The following is a 19,291-nucleotide window of genomic DNA, read 5'->3' on the forward strand; positions in this document are numbered from 1 at the left end:
TTTGAACCACATACCCATATCACCTTATAATAGCAAACACAGCACATGTAGAAAATGCAGTTGTCAGCTAGTAACTCTTCATAAGATTCATATATATAAGAAGTATATCGGACCCATTTCACTGGCTGCCGTGCCTCGTTCTGCATTTCACCTACGGGTGCACTCTAAGGTGGCCGGCAATCCGCTCTGTACGGGTGACAACAATATGCCCGCTGTACTCAAGCATCCATTGCATTATTCATGCAAAACCAACATGCACACAGAAGAGCACACACAAACATTGTAATTATGTACAGGCCTGGGGAAGTGTCTGGAGATACTTTGACAAGCAGGTCACCACTGATCAGCCCCTTTCAACAAAAGAGCGGTCTACAGACGAAGAACACTCCCCACTATCAAACCACCTCTCTAGGGACTAAATAAACACGAGTACACACTGAAATGAGCCGCTCTCAGATCTTCTAGCAAATCCATCAATTAGCTGCAGATGTGATCTGCATAGGAGATTACAGCAATTTAAGCATGTTGGGAGAAAAGAGCCTAATCCCATCTCTGATGGGTGCACTGCTTTTTTTTCTCTCTCAATATTCTCTCCAGTGGGAACAGGGATCGAAGTCTTATGAGGGACGAGTGGAAACTTTAGCATGTGCTACCTTAAGCTTTCATTTGAGTGCTCTTTGATAAGAGGATTTTGAGAGTGCCAATCCAAAAACGGCAACCAACCAAACAAATGAATAAACAGAGACGAAAGAAACAGGTAATCCAGAGCTAAGGGACACCATTAAAGTGTATGAGGTAAGCATGGAAGGTGCTAATGCTAATGGCTAAACAATATATGATCCTACATGGCCTTTGTCAGCTCTATTCTTATGAAGGACGCATGTTTATTTAGAGTTATAGGAGGAACATCCTGGCTACATGCTACTGAAAAATAGCTTCTTTTTGGCTTCCCATCTTCAATGGGAGACCATAGTTAGATGAGGTTATCTAAGATTTTGGTGTAAAGAAACACAACCACTAATGTTTCTAAATCACTACTTTTTAAGAGCTAGTTAGGGTTTGTGTCTTATAGTTGAAAATTATGAAATAATGTGACCCCATAAAGCTGAAATGTCTAGCTCTATGTATATCCACACACTTGCTAAACACAGAAATACATCTTCATCTTGTACACTAGGATGTTTTTTGGGAGGTACAAACCTTTTGGAAATGTAAAAAAGTCAACGTTGGGGAGGAAAGAATGTGCATTTGTCTACAGAACTGATGACCTTATGTTGCAATGATAAATAAGGAAAAATGCTGGTCTTTTGTTTGGCACACAGACTGCTAAGTCTGTTCCTTGGCTTTTGTTGACTTAAGAGAAAAGAGTGTACAAAAATGGATGAATCCAGACTGGCTGCATCGCTAATGTCATGACTTCAGCTTGGCAGATGGCAGGAACAGTTAGGGATCTCATTAGAACAACCAAGCAGAGGATGCATCGTTGCAAAATCTTTCATTAAAGTTCCAGTATGGCCGCCTTGGTATTGGTCAAAGTTAAGATAGGAGAAACAAGTGTTGCTTAAGGTTTGTGGGACATAAATGCATGAAACCGTGATGATGTAGTTGTGCTACTCTAGTAAATATTCAGGTTCCTGCTGAGCATGCTAAACAGGAATTGAAAAGATTTAGGGAGCATTTTGAACATTTTGCTTTGTAATTAACTGAAATTTGTTCAACACTAATGCAGTGTGATATGTGGGAATATGAAGAGTAAAAACATTTCCTTGAAAGGGCACGCTTATTCATGGACCGGGTCTGTGTGTGCATGCCTGCGGGAGGAATTAGCTACTCCTTCATGTTGGTATTTATTTAATTTTGAATTATCTTTAATGACATGAAAGCTAAATGGACCCTATTCTAAATAGATGAACAGAATAACTTAATTTAGAAGCCCCAAGTCAATATTAATATGTTAGGACAGTTTGTTATTGTTCAGATGCAGAAGAAGTAATTCTATTTACGGCTCGGTAATATTGTGCTATTTGCGTTATGATTGGTGCTTTCGGCACAAATTAAATGAGTATTTATTTGAGAGTGGACTAGTAATACAATGACAATTCAAGTGGTAGTTGTAGCTACACAGTTCTACCAGAAAGACTCAGGAGGTGTAGATGAGACTGAAGTATTTATTTACAAAACATAAAAAACAGAATTAATTTGGCGTAGGCCCCATCCGTAGCGTGGATCTGAAGATTGTAGATACAAGCTAATCCTGCCGAAGACGAAGGCAGGGCGGAGCCTACACCCCGCATGGACAGGGCCGACCTGATGGTGGTGGGGAGGATGGAGGGGAACGACAGCGGCGGTATCTGCAGACACAATGAGATGCAAGTAGTGCCTTTTTATATACCTCGTGTTGAGATCCGATTGGTTTAGACCTTAATTGGAATGTGACGTGCCATTTAGTCTTCCTAATAGAACTTACGCTTACGCTTCCATATCTCTAGCCATAAAAAGGAATTGTTTTGATATTATTACTAATCACATGATGTATGTTGACTTCGTAAAATCAAATACATACTAATTCTGTTCACTTGTTGTCCAGAGTCTTCATCTGTTTCAGCCCGAGCTCTGCTGTGCTTTGAAGCAGCAACACTTTGGATTCCTGGCTACTGATCGAAGCCATTACAAAGTAATCGTCAGGTCTATTACGTGAGGCGATTTTCCCATGGCACCTCTGGGTGATCGCAGCGAGCAGGCAGGAGAGGAGGAGGCTGGAATGAAATTCACATGGTGCCTGAGCCCTGAAAGCAAAACTCTTTACAGGGCGTAGCAGCCTCACAACCCGTGTTTTTGCCTCTGGGTGCAAACTACTTGAAAGTAAGCAGTGGGTCTCTTTGATGTTAGCGCCAAATCTAAATATGTTTAAAGTATTGCTGCCCATGAGTCAAGGACAAGCCTAAATTGTCTCATGGTAAGGAGGAATACCACGTCAGAGCCTTTTATTTAAATATCAAATATCTCTTCTTTTGGCCAGTATCAGAAGCGTCTCACATCTGATCTGAGATCTTAAATATGCACATGACCAATAGATGTCTTAATTGGCAAAAGGTCTATGACTGTTCACTGATGAGCAAGCAGAGCAGGATTCATATCAGGAACAGGGATTATTAGACTTACAGGGAAGCAACAATTTGAGCATGCTCAACTTGCTTAACAGGGTTGACGCCGTGGAAAGAGTATCAAAACCAATCAGGAGATGGCTCTTACAGCTGTCTCTATGGGCCATTTGGTTTTGGTCTTAAGAGTGTGTTCTCAGCTGCAGACTGCTGCCGTATCCCAGCAACTGATATTCTTTACCATTTCTCTGGTTTCCGAGACAGTGGTGTGCCTCTCAAAGCCAAGATGCTGCCGATTAGTAACAGCAGGGATCCACCTAATCCAAGCATGCACACACATGTGCTCAATCTCAAGTCTACTTAGGGACATTCTTGCTCTCTGTTATGCAGAAAGGGCATCTAGGGGAATACAAACTCCTCAAAGTTAGTTTTCAAGATCTATAATAGTTGTACAGTGGGAGAGAACAACAAAGACATTCTGCAGCCAATGGCAAGTTACACTCTTTCTAGGTCTTTAGTCAGAGCAGACAACTATACAAACCTCAGACTAGAGAAGGTCGGGTTACTCTAGTAAAGTTCCCGGCAACTTGAGAAAGAACGAGTAATAAAAACACAACAAATATCATTGCACAATCCAGAGCCTTTCGTTTACTTTCTTTTTTAAAGGATATATATACAAGGAAGCAAATCCCAAGCCTTTTATCCTTTAGATGTTTGGCCCTTCTGCTGTTCTTTCCCAATCTCGTGCCTTCTTGTGAATTTCCCTCCATTTTTCTTTACTGCCACTTTAGAGCCAGGGGTCTCTTGGCTTTGACCGCCTCAAACAATAGACATTTGAAAGCCTTGTTTGAAGATAAAAGCGACAGACAGAAGAATCCATATTTAGACTGAGCCACTGCTGCCATGCTACGCAGCCTCCAAGCCATGTCTTTTTTGTTTTCTACCGCTGAGGCCCCTCAAATGCCCTCAAGGGTTTTAATGCCTCTGTCACCTGCCCCAGTGATGAATGCATATACACTGAGAGTTTGAGCATGAAGATGCAGTGACAACCTTCATATATCGCCAATATTGGATAGTTTGAAACTTTTCAAGGTAAGCACAGTACTCGGAAGCTTTTGGAGTCTTGCCGCATGCATCCTGCAGACTGCTTTCGCTCATTAAAAACATTCGTCTACATTTCCATGAACAAGGCCCCATTAGGCTAGCTAACTCTGTAGATGCTCTCATCATTAGCCAATGTACCTCAACCATCACCTGCACTGATTCGCAGACGCCCTTGGCTTCAAGATTCATCTCATCAACCCAGGGTATGTAGATTTTAGAGCAACATCTTGCTTTCTTAACTCATACTTTCAGTTAATTGCTACGACTCTAGCCAGTCTGCACCCTCGTGGCCCATAAACCAGGCTACTCGTCAGACAGAGGCATTTAATGAACTGATTAAAGTGTGGATTGGAGTCCTGCTAGTCAGTCTTCGTTTTCTTCTGAAGGGCTGGAAGACCTGCTCTTCTAGCCCCTGTCAAGAAGGGTCAGTCGGGAATCACCCCACCCTTTTGTTCCCATCCGAACTGCAGCAGTATGGGATCAATCAAGGCTTTCACACCTCTTGCTCTCATGGAGCATATATTAATCACAGGTAACTCCACGGTTCAAAGGTTTAATTTACGTTGAAAGAGGATGTGGTGCATTGGGATCAGACAAGCAGGATTGTCACTTTGACATTGCAGGCTGATGGATGTGCTGTGAGGTAAAGAGAAGGGCCTGCCTCTTCCCCCTTACACCCAATCTTTCACCCCCCTCCAACTCACATTGATTTCCTCTCCTTACCTCAGGTCACTGGCTGGAAATTGAATTGGAAATAGTAGGAAACAGAGGTCTATTATTTCTTGTTCTGTTGGCATTTATTTTTTTTCATCATCCCCTCCCTCCCCACACCCTTACACCCCAACCCCCCCCCCCCCAAGTCCCAGTACCGGCATTTCAACAGACAGCAGAGGAACTAATGGGAATAGCAGTTACCGTCAGGACACACTTAAACGACTGCGCTGACTTTGCCTCGTCTAATAATGCCGTCCTCCGAAGCGAAAGGTTACGCTCACCCCTGCGGTTTTAGAGCACATCATTATGCCTTTATAGAAGTCTAGCTTCTCTCCCCTCTCCCACTCATGGGAGCATCACCACTTCTGAGTGAAAGGGGAAAAAAATATTGGTGATATTGAGTTGAGGGGCTTGCTGAGCGGCTTGCTGAGTTTTAGAGCAAATATAGAGAAAGGGCATCCATTGCTTACCAAGAAGGTGAGAGCATAGAATGCAAGAATAAATGACCATAGAACCCCAGTATTTTTCGTTGATATGTTATATGGTGCACAATTTTAACTCATCCAATATGGTGGGTACAAGTTCCTTGGGTGCTATTTTTAAATTTGAAACTTGCTAAGCTACAAGTTAATTATACCTTACACTGCTCTTAGCCCTTAGCTGTTACTAGTTAGTTGTGTAGCTAACTACATTAAATCTATGTAAGGGGGCAATACCTTTTTATAGAATGTTTTTAGGCTCTGTTTGAGTTGCAGATTGTATCATTGCATAGTTGAATATTGAAAAAGATATCTCCCCCTTTAGTAGCTTCAACGTAGTTAGCTTCTTTTTACTACTAGCCTAGCTAACTACATTGACGCTATGCAAGGAGGTAATATCTTTTAAATATTGAACATGTTTTATTATTTAATCGGTTTTGCAATGTGACATTAGAAACAGTGATGTGACTTTTTGTGCCACACACATAGCTTGTTATCATTATTGTTGCATGATGTTGATTACATTAGCTGTCATGCTATAGAAATGTCAGTTTAAGCTGTCACCTATGGATGTTAAACATGCACTTGTTAGAATCTGATAGAGTACAGTATGTGTATATAAATACATTCTCTCCAGCAGTATTTTTTAATTTGTTTACATGTTGCCATAGAGTTTCTCCCCACCTTTAAAAAAAAAAAAAAGAATGTAAATGAGAAAATTCCCCATCGTTCTCCCTGTTCTTTACCTTTTCTCTCTGTTTCCTTCCTTTCTCTGTGCTGTATGACAGCCTGTTCTGTTTGGTGCTCTCCAGAGAGCTTTAATTGACAAGTGTGTACAATAACTAATCAGCAGTGGAGGGACTGCTCTTTGTAATGATGAATTGACTGAACTAATTTCAGATAATCCCTCATGTTACCCGGCAACGCTGACGCCGCCAATTGATATTTGAAATACAAGACGCCCCTCGTTCTGCTCCCTGTCAGTCATCTCAGTATCCCTTCTGCAGCTAAAGAGGTGCAATTCATAATGAGGCGCTGACTGTGCGCTGCAAAGATTAAAACTTTCCCCAATCTATTACCATTCAACAAACCTCCACACATTCGCACACACTTAAAAATAATAGATCATTGTTAAAGGTTAAGTTAAGTGTTTTTTTTTTATTTTTATTTTTTACTTTATCCTATCCACATAATCGTTTGTATTTTTACCGCAGTTTAGCATTTTTAAATCCAACAGCACTAATAATGTGAAATTTTTCTCCCCAGAGGCTAATGGGCAATGAGCTATTGGACAGAGAGGTTCTTCTTGTCCAATTTAGCCAGCTTCACGGTGCAGAGATGTTGAATATCTGACTTTAATGGGATATTAAGACTTTAATCAGAATTTCTGGGAACATTGAAGGACAATATCAATAAAAAAGAGCCCCTGGAGGCTCAGCGGCTGAAAATCTCGAGCAAATATGTAAAATTCGATGACTTGTATCCACTAGGCAGATGCATAATCACTGTTTCTCAGTCTGAAATGTGCTACATTCTGAGAATTTCCCTGTTATTTCATCATACGCTTATTGTGGGCTACTCATAATGACCTGCAGAGTGCTATCATGAGAATCGGCTGAGCTTGCCATGAGCAATAGCAAATCTTGCTATGTTAAGGTTAGATGAGGCTAAAGAACTTCTGCTGGGTAAAATTGTTCTTATTCAGAATTTTTGCTAATGTTTAGTTTCATCACACATGAATTTTGATTCTGTATTTATAGGGCATCTCTAGACAGCATTTGATTGGACAAAAATTATGGTGTTTTTGGTCTGTTGAAGTGGATTAGTTTTTATTATTATTATTATTAATACTTTAAGCAAGGATGCATTACATTGATCAAAAGTGACAGTAAAGACTTGTGTTGTTACCAAAGATTTCTATTCTGTTCCTTTTTTTATTCAGTTTTGTTGCACAAAATAATACAGCAGCAAATCAGCATAACAGACAAATTTCTGAAGGATCATGAGACTGTAGGCTGTGGATTGTGATGGATCACATATTTCGATGTAATACCGCATTTATCCTCATGAGCAAAAAAAAATCCTGTTTTTACCATAAAGAAGAAATACATACTCTTTTATTTAATTATTATAGATTGAAAACTTTCAGGTAGGACTACACTGAAAATCGTAATGACAGTTGCTTATGAGAAAATACTTTCCCATACTGGGACTACAGATGTCATTAAACTACCACAGGCAAAGCAGTGGTGAGAAATGACAGCCAATGACAGATTATAGCCACTTTAACCAACATCTCGGTCAATGTAAAGATAGTTACAGTATTTGATTAAGTATCAAGCACAGCATCTTAAAAATCCAAACAAATGGGTCTGTCAAAGCTTGCAGATAAAGCCTAGGATGACAAGGGGGAGAAAGATTCTCTCTCTCTCAAATCTATTTTTAATAAGTTTTAGGGGAAGGGCAACCCTGGAGCACTGGGATTGAAGTTCCACTCTTGCTAGTTAAAACCCCCACAAGACTGAGGCAGCAAAGAACCTCTCCACCATAACCTAGCTGCTGTAAAGTCCAGTGGTTGAAAATGTGTGTGTGTGTGTGTGTGTGTGTGTGTGTGTAGGGCCAGAGTACAGCTGTTTGAAGTCCATAGTTATAATGTGTGGCACAAATTTTGAGGGAAATGCACAGATTATGTTACTTAACTCAACAATGATGGCCAGTACTGCATTGTCATGGACCAAAAATATTTGGACGCTTATGTCAAAGTTAGAAATATAGAAAGGTCTTTGCATTACATTAAATATTAAACCAAATGAATACAGAAATAAAGGGGTGATATATTGTTGCGTCATTAATTCAGCTGATTCATTCAAAAAGTATTTTTGAGTGAGTCATTGAATAATTCACTTAACTTACTTGTTAGAAAAACACTGATTCATTCAGGAACTAAACAGTTGGCTTTTTTATTGAGTGAGTGAGTGAGTGGATGAATCATTAAATCAGCTGATTCAATCAGAAACAAAACAAACCTTTTTTAAGAAAGTCATTGAAACATTCAATCAACTAATTCCTTAAAAACTGATTCTTTCAGGAGTGTCTCTCTCCATGAATGTGTCAGCAAATCATTTATTCAGATGATTCGTACAAAAAAGATTCACTCAGGAATGCTGTTGTGTTTTGCTGCTCAATGGTTCTGCTTTGGCTTTGAAAATTGAAAAAAAATAATAATATGTAATTTACTGAATTATAACTAGGCTATATCAAACTGCTGTATAAATCTGAATAAATCATCTTGTCAGAACAAAATCTTGCTTTTGAGACATTTCTTAATGCATATATATCAGAAATGTATTATTTTATTAAGTATGCACATTGGACACTGCAATACCCATTTTGCCAAAATATTTCAGGTTTAAATTACAAACATGAATCTTATGCAGATTGAGATGAAGTCACCTGTAATTGGCTCATCCACTAAAAATGCAGTGCTTGAATAATCTAATATGGTTGAAATTCCCTCAGGTTATGTTAGATCTCTTTCTGACCACACATATATGTTATTTATGATTTATTTTTATTTTGGACTTGATCCTAATAAGCTTTAAATGGCATGACTGAGTCAGGATGTTTCTGTCAAGCTGAGTTTTCCCATTTACTTCTATATTACACACCCCACACGGAGAGTGAAGATGTATCTGCTCAAAGTCAATGGCAGGCCTACGGGTCTCTCAGCTACTGCACTATCCTAAGCCAATATCCTAGTTTCCTCCAGACTGCATTAAACAGCATGGCAATGAGAGAGGAGGCGAGGAGTTCAAGGTTTATCAGTTTGCAGCACACTGTAATTTTTGCCTGTATACTGTACAGGGGAAATCAACTAGCATTATTATGAAATCACCGAGATATGAGACTAGCTTTCGGGGCTAATGTTTTTATTTATGTACTTTCCACTTTACCTTATCCAGCATTTTTCCCATCTGTAAACTGGTAACTCTGCAGATTTGGAAGTCAAAGCACTGCACAGAGCATCTCACAAACACACACCGGGATTTCAGAATGAATATGGATTAAAAGATGCACCTAGGATGCTCTGACCTTGCATGTAATGATGATTGTGAAAATACAGTCTCACCCCTAACCTGACTAGTCCATAGAAATAATCTCTATTATGTATCAATAAAATCTGTCTACAATGACATAGGAATGAGTCAGAATGTCTGAGTGGATACAGTTCAAAGTATGACATGAGAGCATATTTCATTTGATGCTGTATTTTTCAGTTATATAGTGCGTCTGAAATTGCATTCTGTCTGTGCAGGTACTGTACTACATTTGATGAGGAACAAACTTCTCAATCAAAATCACATACTGTCAGAGTAGGTGCTATGTTTGATAAGGAACAATCTTTGTAACCAAAATCGTATACTTTTTAGTAGCTGCTACATTTAATGAGCAACAAATTTCATGATCAAATTCGTATACTTTCTGAGTAGCTACTATAGGGGAAAGACTTTGTGATTGAAATCGAATACTGTCTATATAGGTATTACATCTGATTATGAACAAACTTTGCAACACAATTGCATACTTTCTGAGTAGCTAGTACATTTGATGAAGAACAAACTTCGCAAACAAAATTGCATACTGTCTGAGAAGCTATTAAGTTTGATGAAAAATGAACTTCGCAACACAATCACAGACTTTCTGAGTAGCTACTACATTCAATGAGGAACGAACTTCATGACCAAATTCGTATACTTTCTGAGTAGCTACTAATGGGGAAAGAACTTCGTAATCGAAATCGTATACTGTCTACATATGTATTACATCTGATTATGAACAAACTTCGCAACACAATTGCATACCTTCTGAGTAGCTAGTACATTTGATGAAGACCAAATTCGCTTAATTGGACACAGGTATTTGTTGGTATTGGGACAAGTATTTGGACATCTCATTTGACCAGTTTTCGCATATGGTAAAGTAGTAGGCATATTCTGAGAGGTTTTAAATTCAATGTTGGGAAGTGTAAAATATATATATATATATATATATATATATATATATATATATATATATATATATATATATATATATATATATATATATATATATATATATATATATATATATATATAAGGGGGAGTGTATATTTTTTGCAGTTTCAAAAATAATGACAGATTTTGGTCAGAAAAATTAATAAATGAAAGGTAATTTACTAATCGCTTTAAGGTTGTCCAGCATCTGTTTCCATGCTGTCTTTCCCCATTATTTATCAGTTAGCAGTCTCATTCACTCACCTCTTGTTCTCCTCTTCAGTTTCACTTTGCTCCTTGAAGAATCCCAGAAGGCCAGAGCGACCTCTTCACTCTGTCGCTTTTATGAGTGATGGTGAGACTCATGCCTGCTTGCTTTTAACCTCTTAATGAAGTTTGTTGTCCCATGCCTGTAGTCTATTGCATCCTCCGAAAAGGTAAAAGAAAGGACAGGTTAATGATTTGAGTGCACTACAGCATGTGGCTCCATCATTAGCCAACCGAAAATAAAGTGGATGAGGGGCTTGTGAGTGAGTGTGTGGTTGGGTTTCAGCCTCGTGAAATTATTTGTGCCATGTGAAGCTTATGAATCAATGTCCGTTTGCCAATGAGAAAATAATTAAAATCCGGCTGGGAACCGTGTTATGTAGCCTACCGTTAACCAACTGCTACTGTAAGAAGCTGTATGTGTATATGTAATAGAAACACCCATAAATGTAATGAAACAAAACAAAATCCATATCATAACTGACTCCAAAGAGCCCAGAGAATGGCATTATGGAGGCAGACAGTATAAATGGCCCTGCAATATTGTAAATGTTTATTTACTATAGCTCTCGTGGACATCCTGTTATACGGCTGGAGATTTATGGGCGCCGCTGTAATACGTTGAAGCCGACGCAAGGTAGCAGGTCATATTTCACATGTTTTAACATATCGAGTGTAAATTTTCCGTGAACTATACAGTGGAGATAAAATATTTTAAGCCGTTTCTTCTACTGTCTCCTCCCCCGTGTCCTCATTTGAGAACAAATATTATCTTTGAAACTCCTACACACGAGAGGTTTTGTATGTACGCGGTCAGTTATAATATGTTCAAGGTCTCCCACCGTAGCTGGATGGGAATGACGCGTCAACCAGGGAAAAACTGATTACACCTTTTTAGAATTTTCTGCATTTATACCTCCCTCGCTTCTCTGTTTCGGAGTTAAAATAGATGCTTACAGGAGAGCCATAAGCCATCAGAGAGCGCTATTAGCGCACACAGATATTTTTCTTCTTTTTAACGTCATTTGTGAATGGTGAAATGGAAAATGTGTTGTAAATTTTCTTCAGGTCTCCCAGTGATTTTTAAATGCTGTCTGAAGGCCACCTCTGCAGCTGGCTGTTTTTATTTTATGTGTTGACCTAACAGTTAACTGCAGGAGAAACTGGAATACCGCAAATCTATTTATTTTACGCCATGTTGCCTTTCGGTTCACCGCTAGAAGGATTTAGTGCAGCTTTGAGTTAAAAAAATGGTAAACAGTTGGTTCAAACATTGTTTATTTAAGTACATATTATTATTAAATCATTAAACATTATTTGTTCTTGTTTACGTATTTAGGTTTCATTTTCTGCGTAGACACGTACCATAAAACACTTTCAATTAATAAATGAATAAAATAAACAAATAAAAATATTTCTATTTTGGGGCATGTTGTCACACTTTATGGGGTAATTTGTATATATACTAAATTCGATTTCGAAATGCCGATTAACATTTACAACACTTTTGTAATCAAAACAAAAGTTTTTTTGAATACATTTACATGAAGGAAAAAACTCAATATTTTGTCAACTTTGTCATAAACTGTACAAGCAGGCCTGCTTGGTGGCATAAACTAATTCTTTGCAATGATTTCTGTGCCAAAGTTACATAAACGGTTTAGGTTTATGTAACTCTGGCACACGATGTTATGGAAATGAAGTTGTTGACTTCTTTTTTACTTCCCTTGATCAAATTTTGACGCCTGTTTTCTAGAATCTGCCAAACGTCTGTGGCTGTATCTATTGTAGATTAATCTATTTGCCCAAACCCTCTGTGAACTAATTAGAGGCCGATTGTTTTAGATGAACTCACGGGAGGTATGTAGACCTCCTAGAACTGTCTCAAGTTTGACAGCAGCATATAGACCTCGAAGGCCCCGATCATCGCTGCCAGATCGAGATCCCGACGGATGTGGATACTCCATCGGCGTTCGTACGAAACAAGATATGTTATAAATAATGAATTGGATCAAAATCTACCGGGTTTGTTCTGTAGGTTAATTACTTGAACCCTCTCTGTCTGTTTGTTGAGGTTGTGTTTTGATTCATGCGGTAATTGTTGTGTTGTTTTTAATTAGTGTTCGGGGGCCGCGCACCGCTTTCAAAGACTCGATTCTGGTGTCCCGAGTGGAAATCGCAGCAAAATCTATCTCAGCCCATCCTATCTGTCTGCATCACTTATCTGCATGGTGAACCTGAACACTTTTCTCTTGGTTTGCTCGGTCTCCGGTTGAATAATCACCCACCCGGTAATTCCCTGTTAATGTGTTTGTTCATTCGTATGTTGCTTTTTATCAAGATGCTAATATTGTTCATCATTTCTCCTTATCGCTGCCTCAGACAATGGAATTTACACTGCACGCCCGGCAGCAGATTAAGGAATGACCCTCCGCTTTCCCCCAGCCCCATTTAGGCTTGATTGACAGCCGGTTGTCATGGCAACTTCCACAGGCTCTCGTTCCTGCACGGAAGCAAAAGAGCTCCAAAAGTGATGATTCACTATCGTCCGGCTCTCTCAGGACAATGATTTACAAACTCGACCGCTCACTCTCGCATTCGTCCCGGCTTATCGGAGGCTGCAGGATCTCCTCCTGCGAGCCAGGACACCGTTTGCATGTTTAGAGACCCTCCGAGGATGCCTTTTGCGGACAAAACAACAACTAGGATCCACATTGTGAAAACGCAATTGTAATTCAGCATCAGGCTTATCGCTTTTAGGGTTTAGTGGGAGATCATTTGCATTAGGATAATAACCTGTTGTCAGTGTAGCGTCCATATCTCCTATTCAAGATGATTAGTATCTATATAATGAATTTTTGTCAAATATAATAATTGTTTTTGTAGGCCTCAAGTGTCCAGTTAATTTTTGGGCCTCAGTAGATGGAATATACTAGGGGTTCACAAACTGTGGGACACTCATATGGCCAAAAACAGTATGCTAGAGAGCAAGTGGATGGAGATCAATTTTGATTATTTTACTCAATTGAAAAACCATAGTTTTTTAACAATAAGAAATAGAAATATAAACTTTTATTTATATATATATGTGTTATTTCGTGTTTAATAATTATATACACACATTGTATAATATATAAAATCTATGATAAAATTGCTTAAATTAAACTAAAATTAAAAACGAAAATGTAAATACAAAAAAAGTTTGTACTCCACCCCCCCCAGGCTGTTCTATCCTCTTTACTTAATGCACGAGATTTTTTACAAACAAACACCCGGTTATATTCAAGGCATAAGAGCATTGACTCTCCCTTTCATAATAAAGATAACAAATATCAGTCATGATATGACACAAATAAGAACTTCAGTCATATCACAAGGACATAAATTCCCTTAGACGTGGAGCTAGCAATCTTGTTTTCCGCTTGTCGTTGTGCGGCTTAATTTGTGATGAACAAAACAAAACTCTTTCCAGCCGCTGAAGTTGATGAAGCTTGATGGGAGTCATTTTTTGAGGCAGCATCACAGCTGTTGGGGCCGGACCCGGTGTGAAGGACACGGGGGGAGTAAACTATGCAAATATCAAGTGCGCTAATCAATTAAACGTGCGATGAGAAGCACCTTAATAGCACTGTAGTGATTGAACAGTCTATCAAAGTCCACATTATATTACAAATAAATAAGATACTGTACAGCATGTGTTCTAGTCTGATGCCTTTTAATGAATCTGTTGCGGTTATACTGTCGTTAAACTCACTTTGCCTGTTTATTTATGGACTGCAACTGCATTACTGACTGCAGTCGATTCTCATGAGCTTTTGGCGTCTGAGTAGACAGAGAAAGTTGAATAATGCTAGATTGTGATGCTATTTCATACGTTCCTTTATATGTAGGTAGTATAAAGCAATGCAGTCTGTATTGTATTCCAATATTTTCTATAATGGATCGTGTGTGTTTTAGAAAGAAATGTGTGTGTGGTTTACTTTTCTCATAATGTGTGTTGTCAGTCACAGCGTCTGTTTTTATTTTTTACGGCGGCCCCGTGGTGATGCTTTATCCCTCATCCTTGTCAGAAAGAGTGATGAAAACATTCTCTGGCTGATTTATTTTATAAATCGCTTGGAGCTTTTGCACCTTATTGAATCATGGAAAAACAGCAGTACAGCTAAATTGCTAAAGAAAATATCTGAAGATTTAGAGGATGTGTGATTAATAAAAAAAAATTTGAGTCAAAGGAATGATTTGTTCACAAATTAGACAAAATCGTTCATGCTGTTTTTGTGATTCAATGAAAAGATCTGACTCAAAAGAATGATTTGTCAAAATCAAAAAAAAAAAAATGTAGGCCTGTTCTTCTGCGATTCAGTTAAAAGATTTGACTCGGAAGAATGAATTGTTGACAAATCAGAGAAATCATTCAGACCGGTTTTGTGATTGAATGAAAAGATTTGATTCATTTGATACATTTTTATGGTTCAATAAAAAGATGTGACTCATTTAGATCAGTGTTGTGGGTCAATGAAAAGATTTGGTGAAAAAAAAACGAACAGTTTGCAAATCAGAAAAGTCATTTTGTGGTTTAATTAAAAGATTTTACCAGTACTCAAAATAATTATTTGTTTACAAAGTTTTGTGTTTGAATGAAAAGTTTGAATACTTTTATTGCGATTGACCACAATATAGTGCAGATGTCAAGATTTTCAGTGAATAGAAGCTTAAATTTTTCATAACATTTATGATAATTTCATGGTGCTTTTGTGTCATTTCTGAGAGCTTAAAGCTTCCAGTCTTCATTTATTGTAACTGCGTAGACAAGATCGACCGGCACAGTCAACATGTTTGAAATGACATGAGAATTTACATTTTGGATGAACTATTCTTTGAAGCTGCATTGTCTCCATGCAATAATCTGATTTCCAGTGTGTGTTACTGTTAGACTTTTTCCGCACATAAGTATCATTCCATTCAGCTGTCAGACGTCGACAGTCGCAAGGGTGTATTTTAAAGCGTGTTACACAGCAGAGCTTGTGGCATAAATATTGAGGTGAAGCACACGCGGTATTAAATTCATACAGGTCAGCTTCATACATCAATCCAGCCCGGACAGAGTCCCATCACCCGTTTGCCTGAGATGAGACATCACTAGAAGCACGGCGAGACCTTAAGGCCAAATCTATGCGAATTCGTCCAGGAACGTTACCAGCCCACCTCCGGATTGCGAGATCCCCCTCAGGCGTTGTCAAAGGCCCATCCTGCCCTTTTATTTTCCAGTTCAGGGCCTTCTTTTTTTGCAGATAAATGCTCTCCGATGTAACGTGACAGATGTCACAATGCATCGCCTCTGTTTTGATACATACCCTCTGATCCTGCCACAAACGATAAAGAGCGCACGGGGCCCAGACAACGTGCTGACACTTGTGATTATTTTAGAGCGCGTCACGACCGTGGCGAGACACGAAGCCGGCCATGTTCCAGAGCGAATCAAGGAATATCAATACGTGCGTGTCGGAGTCACTGTGGCATCCGCGGACTGAAGGAGACTCCATAGACACAGCCATTCCGTTGACTGACATATATTAAGAAAGATCGATGCAATGATAAAGTTGTACATTTAGTTGGCTTGCACTTAATCTGTTGACGCCTCAATACACTTCACTTCCTGTTTTCCCCACAACCTTAGTTTTTGGGGAGAAGAAAAAACTGACAGTATAATACTTAAGTGCTTCATAATTCATTGGTCAATTTAGAGATTTCGGCTTTTCATAATGTTATTTCAGATTGGTGTAAAGAAAACATCCGAAATACCGAAATGCTAATTTATCCATTTGTGACTCTAGAATAAAATTTTGTTTCATATCTTTAAAGGCTGTTTTATCAAAATGAGTTTTTTTAAGCAATACATCTCTACTTTGTTTGCAGTGCACTTATATAAACCAAACCTTACGTTTCACCAAGGGTGTCTTGCCTTAATTCAAGTGATTCTTTCTGTTAAATAGTGAGACGTAACTCTGTTTATGAACAAAACATTGAATTGAACATTGAATCATTTAGTCAAGCGAGCACGGATACATTTAGGAGCAGAACAAGTGAGGCATTAAATCATTTCATTTCATCAGCAGATTCATTCATTCACTTATTCATTCAGCAACAGAGCCAAGTGTTCCTTTAGTATCATTTAGTCAGTCGATTCGTTCGAAACACTGCTTGATTCAGGGACAAAATGCAGCTGCATGTTCTCTGTTTATCTTACCTATCACCCATCCATCCATCCGTCCATCCATCCAAATTGGGTTTTCATGGTTACCATTTTTAATGGTAAATGATAATAAATTTGAATAGGCACGATGCTTTTAACCCTTATAATATTCAATAGAATATGCCACTGCGATTCTCTCGCAAAAGTCATCAGGTTTTAAAAATGATTTGGGAGAATCATATTTATAAAACATTCAAGATTTCAGCTCAGTCAAAGAAAGTATTATCTGTGAATACACCCAGTTGCCATAAACCAAACACAGAACAGAACACAAACAGCTCGCATTCATTTGAATTCCAGGTCAGCGGTAGCGGCACTCTCGGTCTATCTACACCCTCCAGAAATTTCGTAGAAAGCGGCATCTCTTCGCAGTCTGCTACTTCCTATTAAACCAGGCCTCTAAGCACGACAGCTTAGTGCTATCACCTCAGGCCTACCCACCATTTCCAACATGGGGTTGAACCCAATTATCCCCCAAATTAAAATGAACAGACTTGGCATGGGGAACAATTACTGCTGCGACTCCATTCCACATGCTAAATGGGCCAAGCAAAAGCAGTCCCTGTTTGCCCATGCTGGCCAAGGACCAAAAGTCTGAGTAGTATTTGGGCTGTGCTTACAATAGTAATGTATGTGGGTAATTGGAAGGTGAGAGGTTACGCCAGTCATTGCATTCGCTCTGTTTTTCTTTGCTTCAGAAGACAGGAAGCTGTTCGTCGGGATGCTGAACAAACAGCAGACGGAGGAGGACGTGTACCGTCTTTTCGAGCCCTATGGAGTCATCGAGGAGTGTACGGTGCTAAGAGGTCCGGATGGAAATAGTAAAGGTGAAATTATGTTACTTTTTTTATATATGACATTTTATTATCAGTCAGCAAGAAATCCAATAAATTTCGGAAGATAATATCAAACCCTTGCCTATGTGTTTTTTTTTCTTATTCTCTCTTTGGGTTTTGTTAAATATAATGTTCAAATGTAAAGTTTAAGAGAGAGACGGAGAAAAAGCACATATTTGGGCTTGAAACTTTTTATAGACTTCATTGCTTGCCCACCGAGGCTTTAGGGACACTGTAAGACGCTAATACAGCCTGGCATTTGGAAAAGCACTGTGGGAGTGCAAGTTTTCCCCTTGCCAGTGTTACGAAATTTGCTGTAGGATTATTTCTGCTACTTAGGGGGTGGATCTCTGAATATATCCTGTCTTATGGACGAAAAGAATAGATGTCAAAACACTCCCTGTATGATGAGACAAGGAAGCTACATTTAATTTAGCTCTTAATGTGTTTTATTTCAAACTCCGCTCCTGCCAAAAATGAGCTTAATTCTTAAATAAAAACGGAATTAAATATGTTACGCTTGTATAAGGCACATTAAGACCTATCCTTAATATTTTGACAGCTTCTTCAACGGCTTGCAATACGACTGCTCTTGAATCTTAAATGGGTTTGAATTCTCCTGATGAATATCTGTGACAGTGTTTAAAAAGATATCAGTTATCCTGTATTTGGTGTTTTGTTTGCATAGATGGGCATGTGGCAGTAAATAGCACGCTTTTCACATCAGTACAGTCTCTAGAGGAGCCGCTTGCTTACTGTTGGAGGCTCAACTTGGAGAGTGTTTTAACGTGCCTCTCTACACTGTGGTTAAAGCATTTGTGTGCCTTTGTATGTGTGTCTTTTTTCTCTCAGGCTGTGCCTTTGTAAAGTTCTCCACACACGCTGAAGCACAGTCTGCAATCAGCGCCCTGCATGGCAGTCAAACCATGCCAGTGAGTACACACTCCTCTATAACACACACACACACACACACACATAAACCTCTTATTTTCAGTGTTGCATTTTTGCTTTGTACTTTCTACTTTGATGTTCCTCCTGCAATCAGAGGTTGTATGTTCTGTACATTCTGAGGTCACTGTATAATTAAGATCTTTTAATCTTGTTTTTAGTTCTTAAAAATGTATCCTTAGTATTCTTTAGGTAATATGTGGTTTCTCCAAACAAAAAAGTTGTATTTAAAAGCTTATATTTATTTAAAATGTCATGAGGAGTAACTATCAATTAAAGAGTAAAAACGTTTTTCTTACATCTTAAAGTTTTCTTTAAATGTTTTTGAATATATTTTCTAAATTATCGTATTTTTACGATAATTATTAGTGAAATTGCAGGGATGTATATATGTAACATTTACTCATTTGCTCGCCAAACTGAAGTCATGCGGTGTGACCAACAATGATTTTGTGTTGTTTGTTTGTTTCGTTGGTCGAACCACATGAATTCTTGTCAGACAAAGGTTTTTCAAATATAAACAATCAATAAGCAGATGTTTTGTTGTTGTTGTTGT

At 38.6% G+C, this 19,291-nt stretch overlaps 1 protein-coding gene across 7 annotated transcripts in view; it reads left to right on the forward strand.

Annotated features, from left to right (window-relative positions):
- LOC113064903 (CUGBP Elav-like family member 5) overlaps positions 1 to 19,291 on the forward strand; it is a 72,045-nt gene that overhangs the window by 19,002 nt on the left and 33,752 nt on the right. For all 7 annotated transcript variants that reach the window (XM_026235907.1, XM_026235909.1, XM_026235908.1 and 4 more), the window contains exons 2-3: positions 17,650 to 17,778; positions 18,640 to 18,719. In XM_026235907.1, coding sequence (XP_026091692.1) covers positions 17,650 to 17,778; positions 18,640 to 18,719 — 209 coding nt within the window. The remainder of the gene's footprint in view (positions 1 to 17,649; positions 17,779 to 18,639; positions 18,720 to 19,291) is intronic.

The sequence above is a fragment of the Carassius auratus genome, chromosome 47 (assembly GCF_003368295.1).
Source record: "Carassius auratus strain Wakin chromosome 47, ASM336829v1, whole genome shotgun sequence".
In the NCBI taxonomy this organism is placed as follows: Eukaryota; Metazoa; Chordata; class Actinopteri; order Cypriniformes; family Cyprinidae; genus Carassius; species Carassius auratus.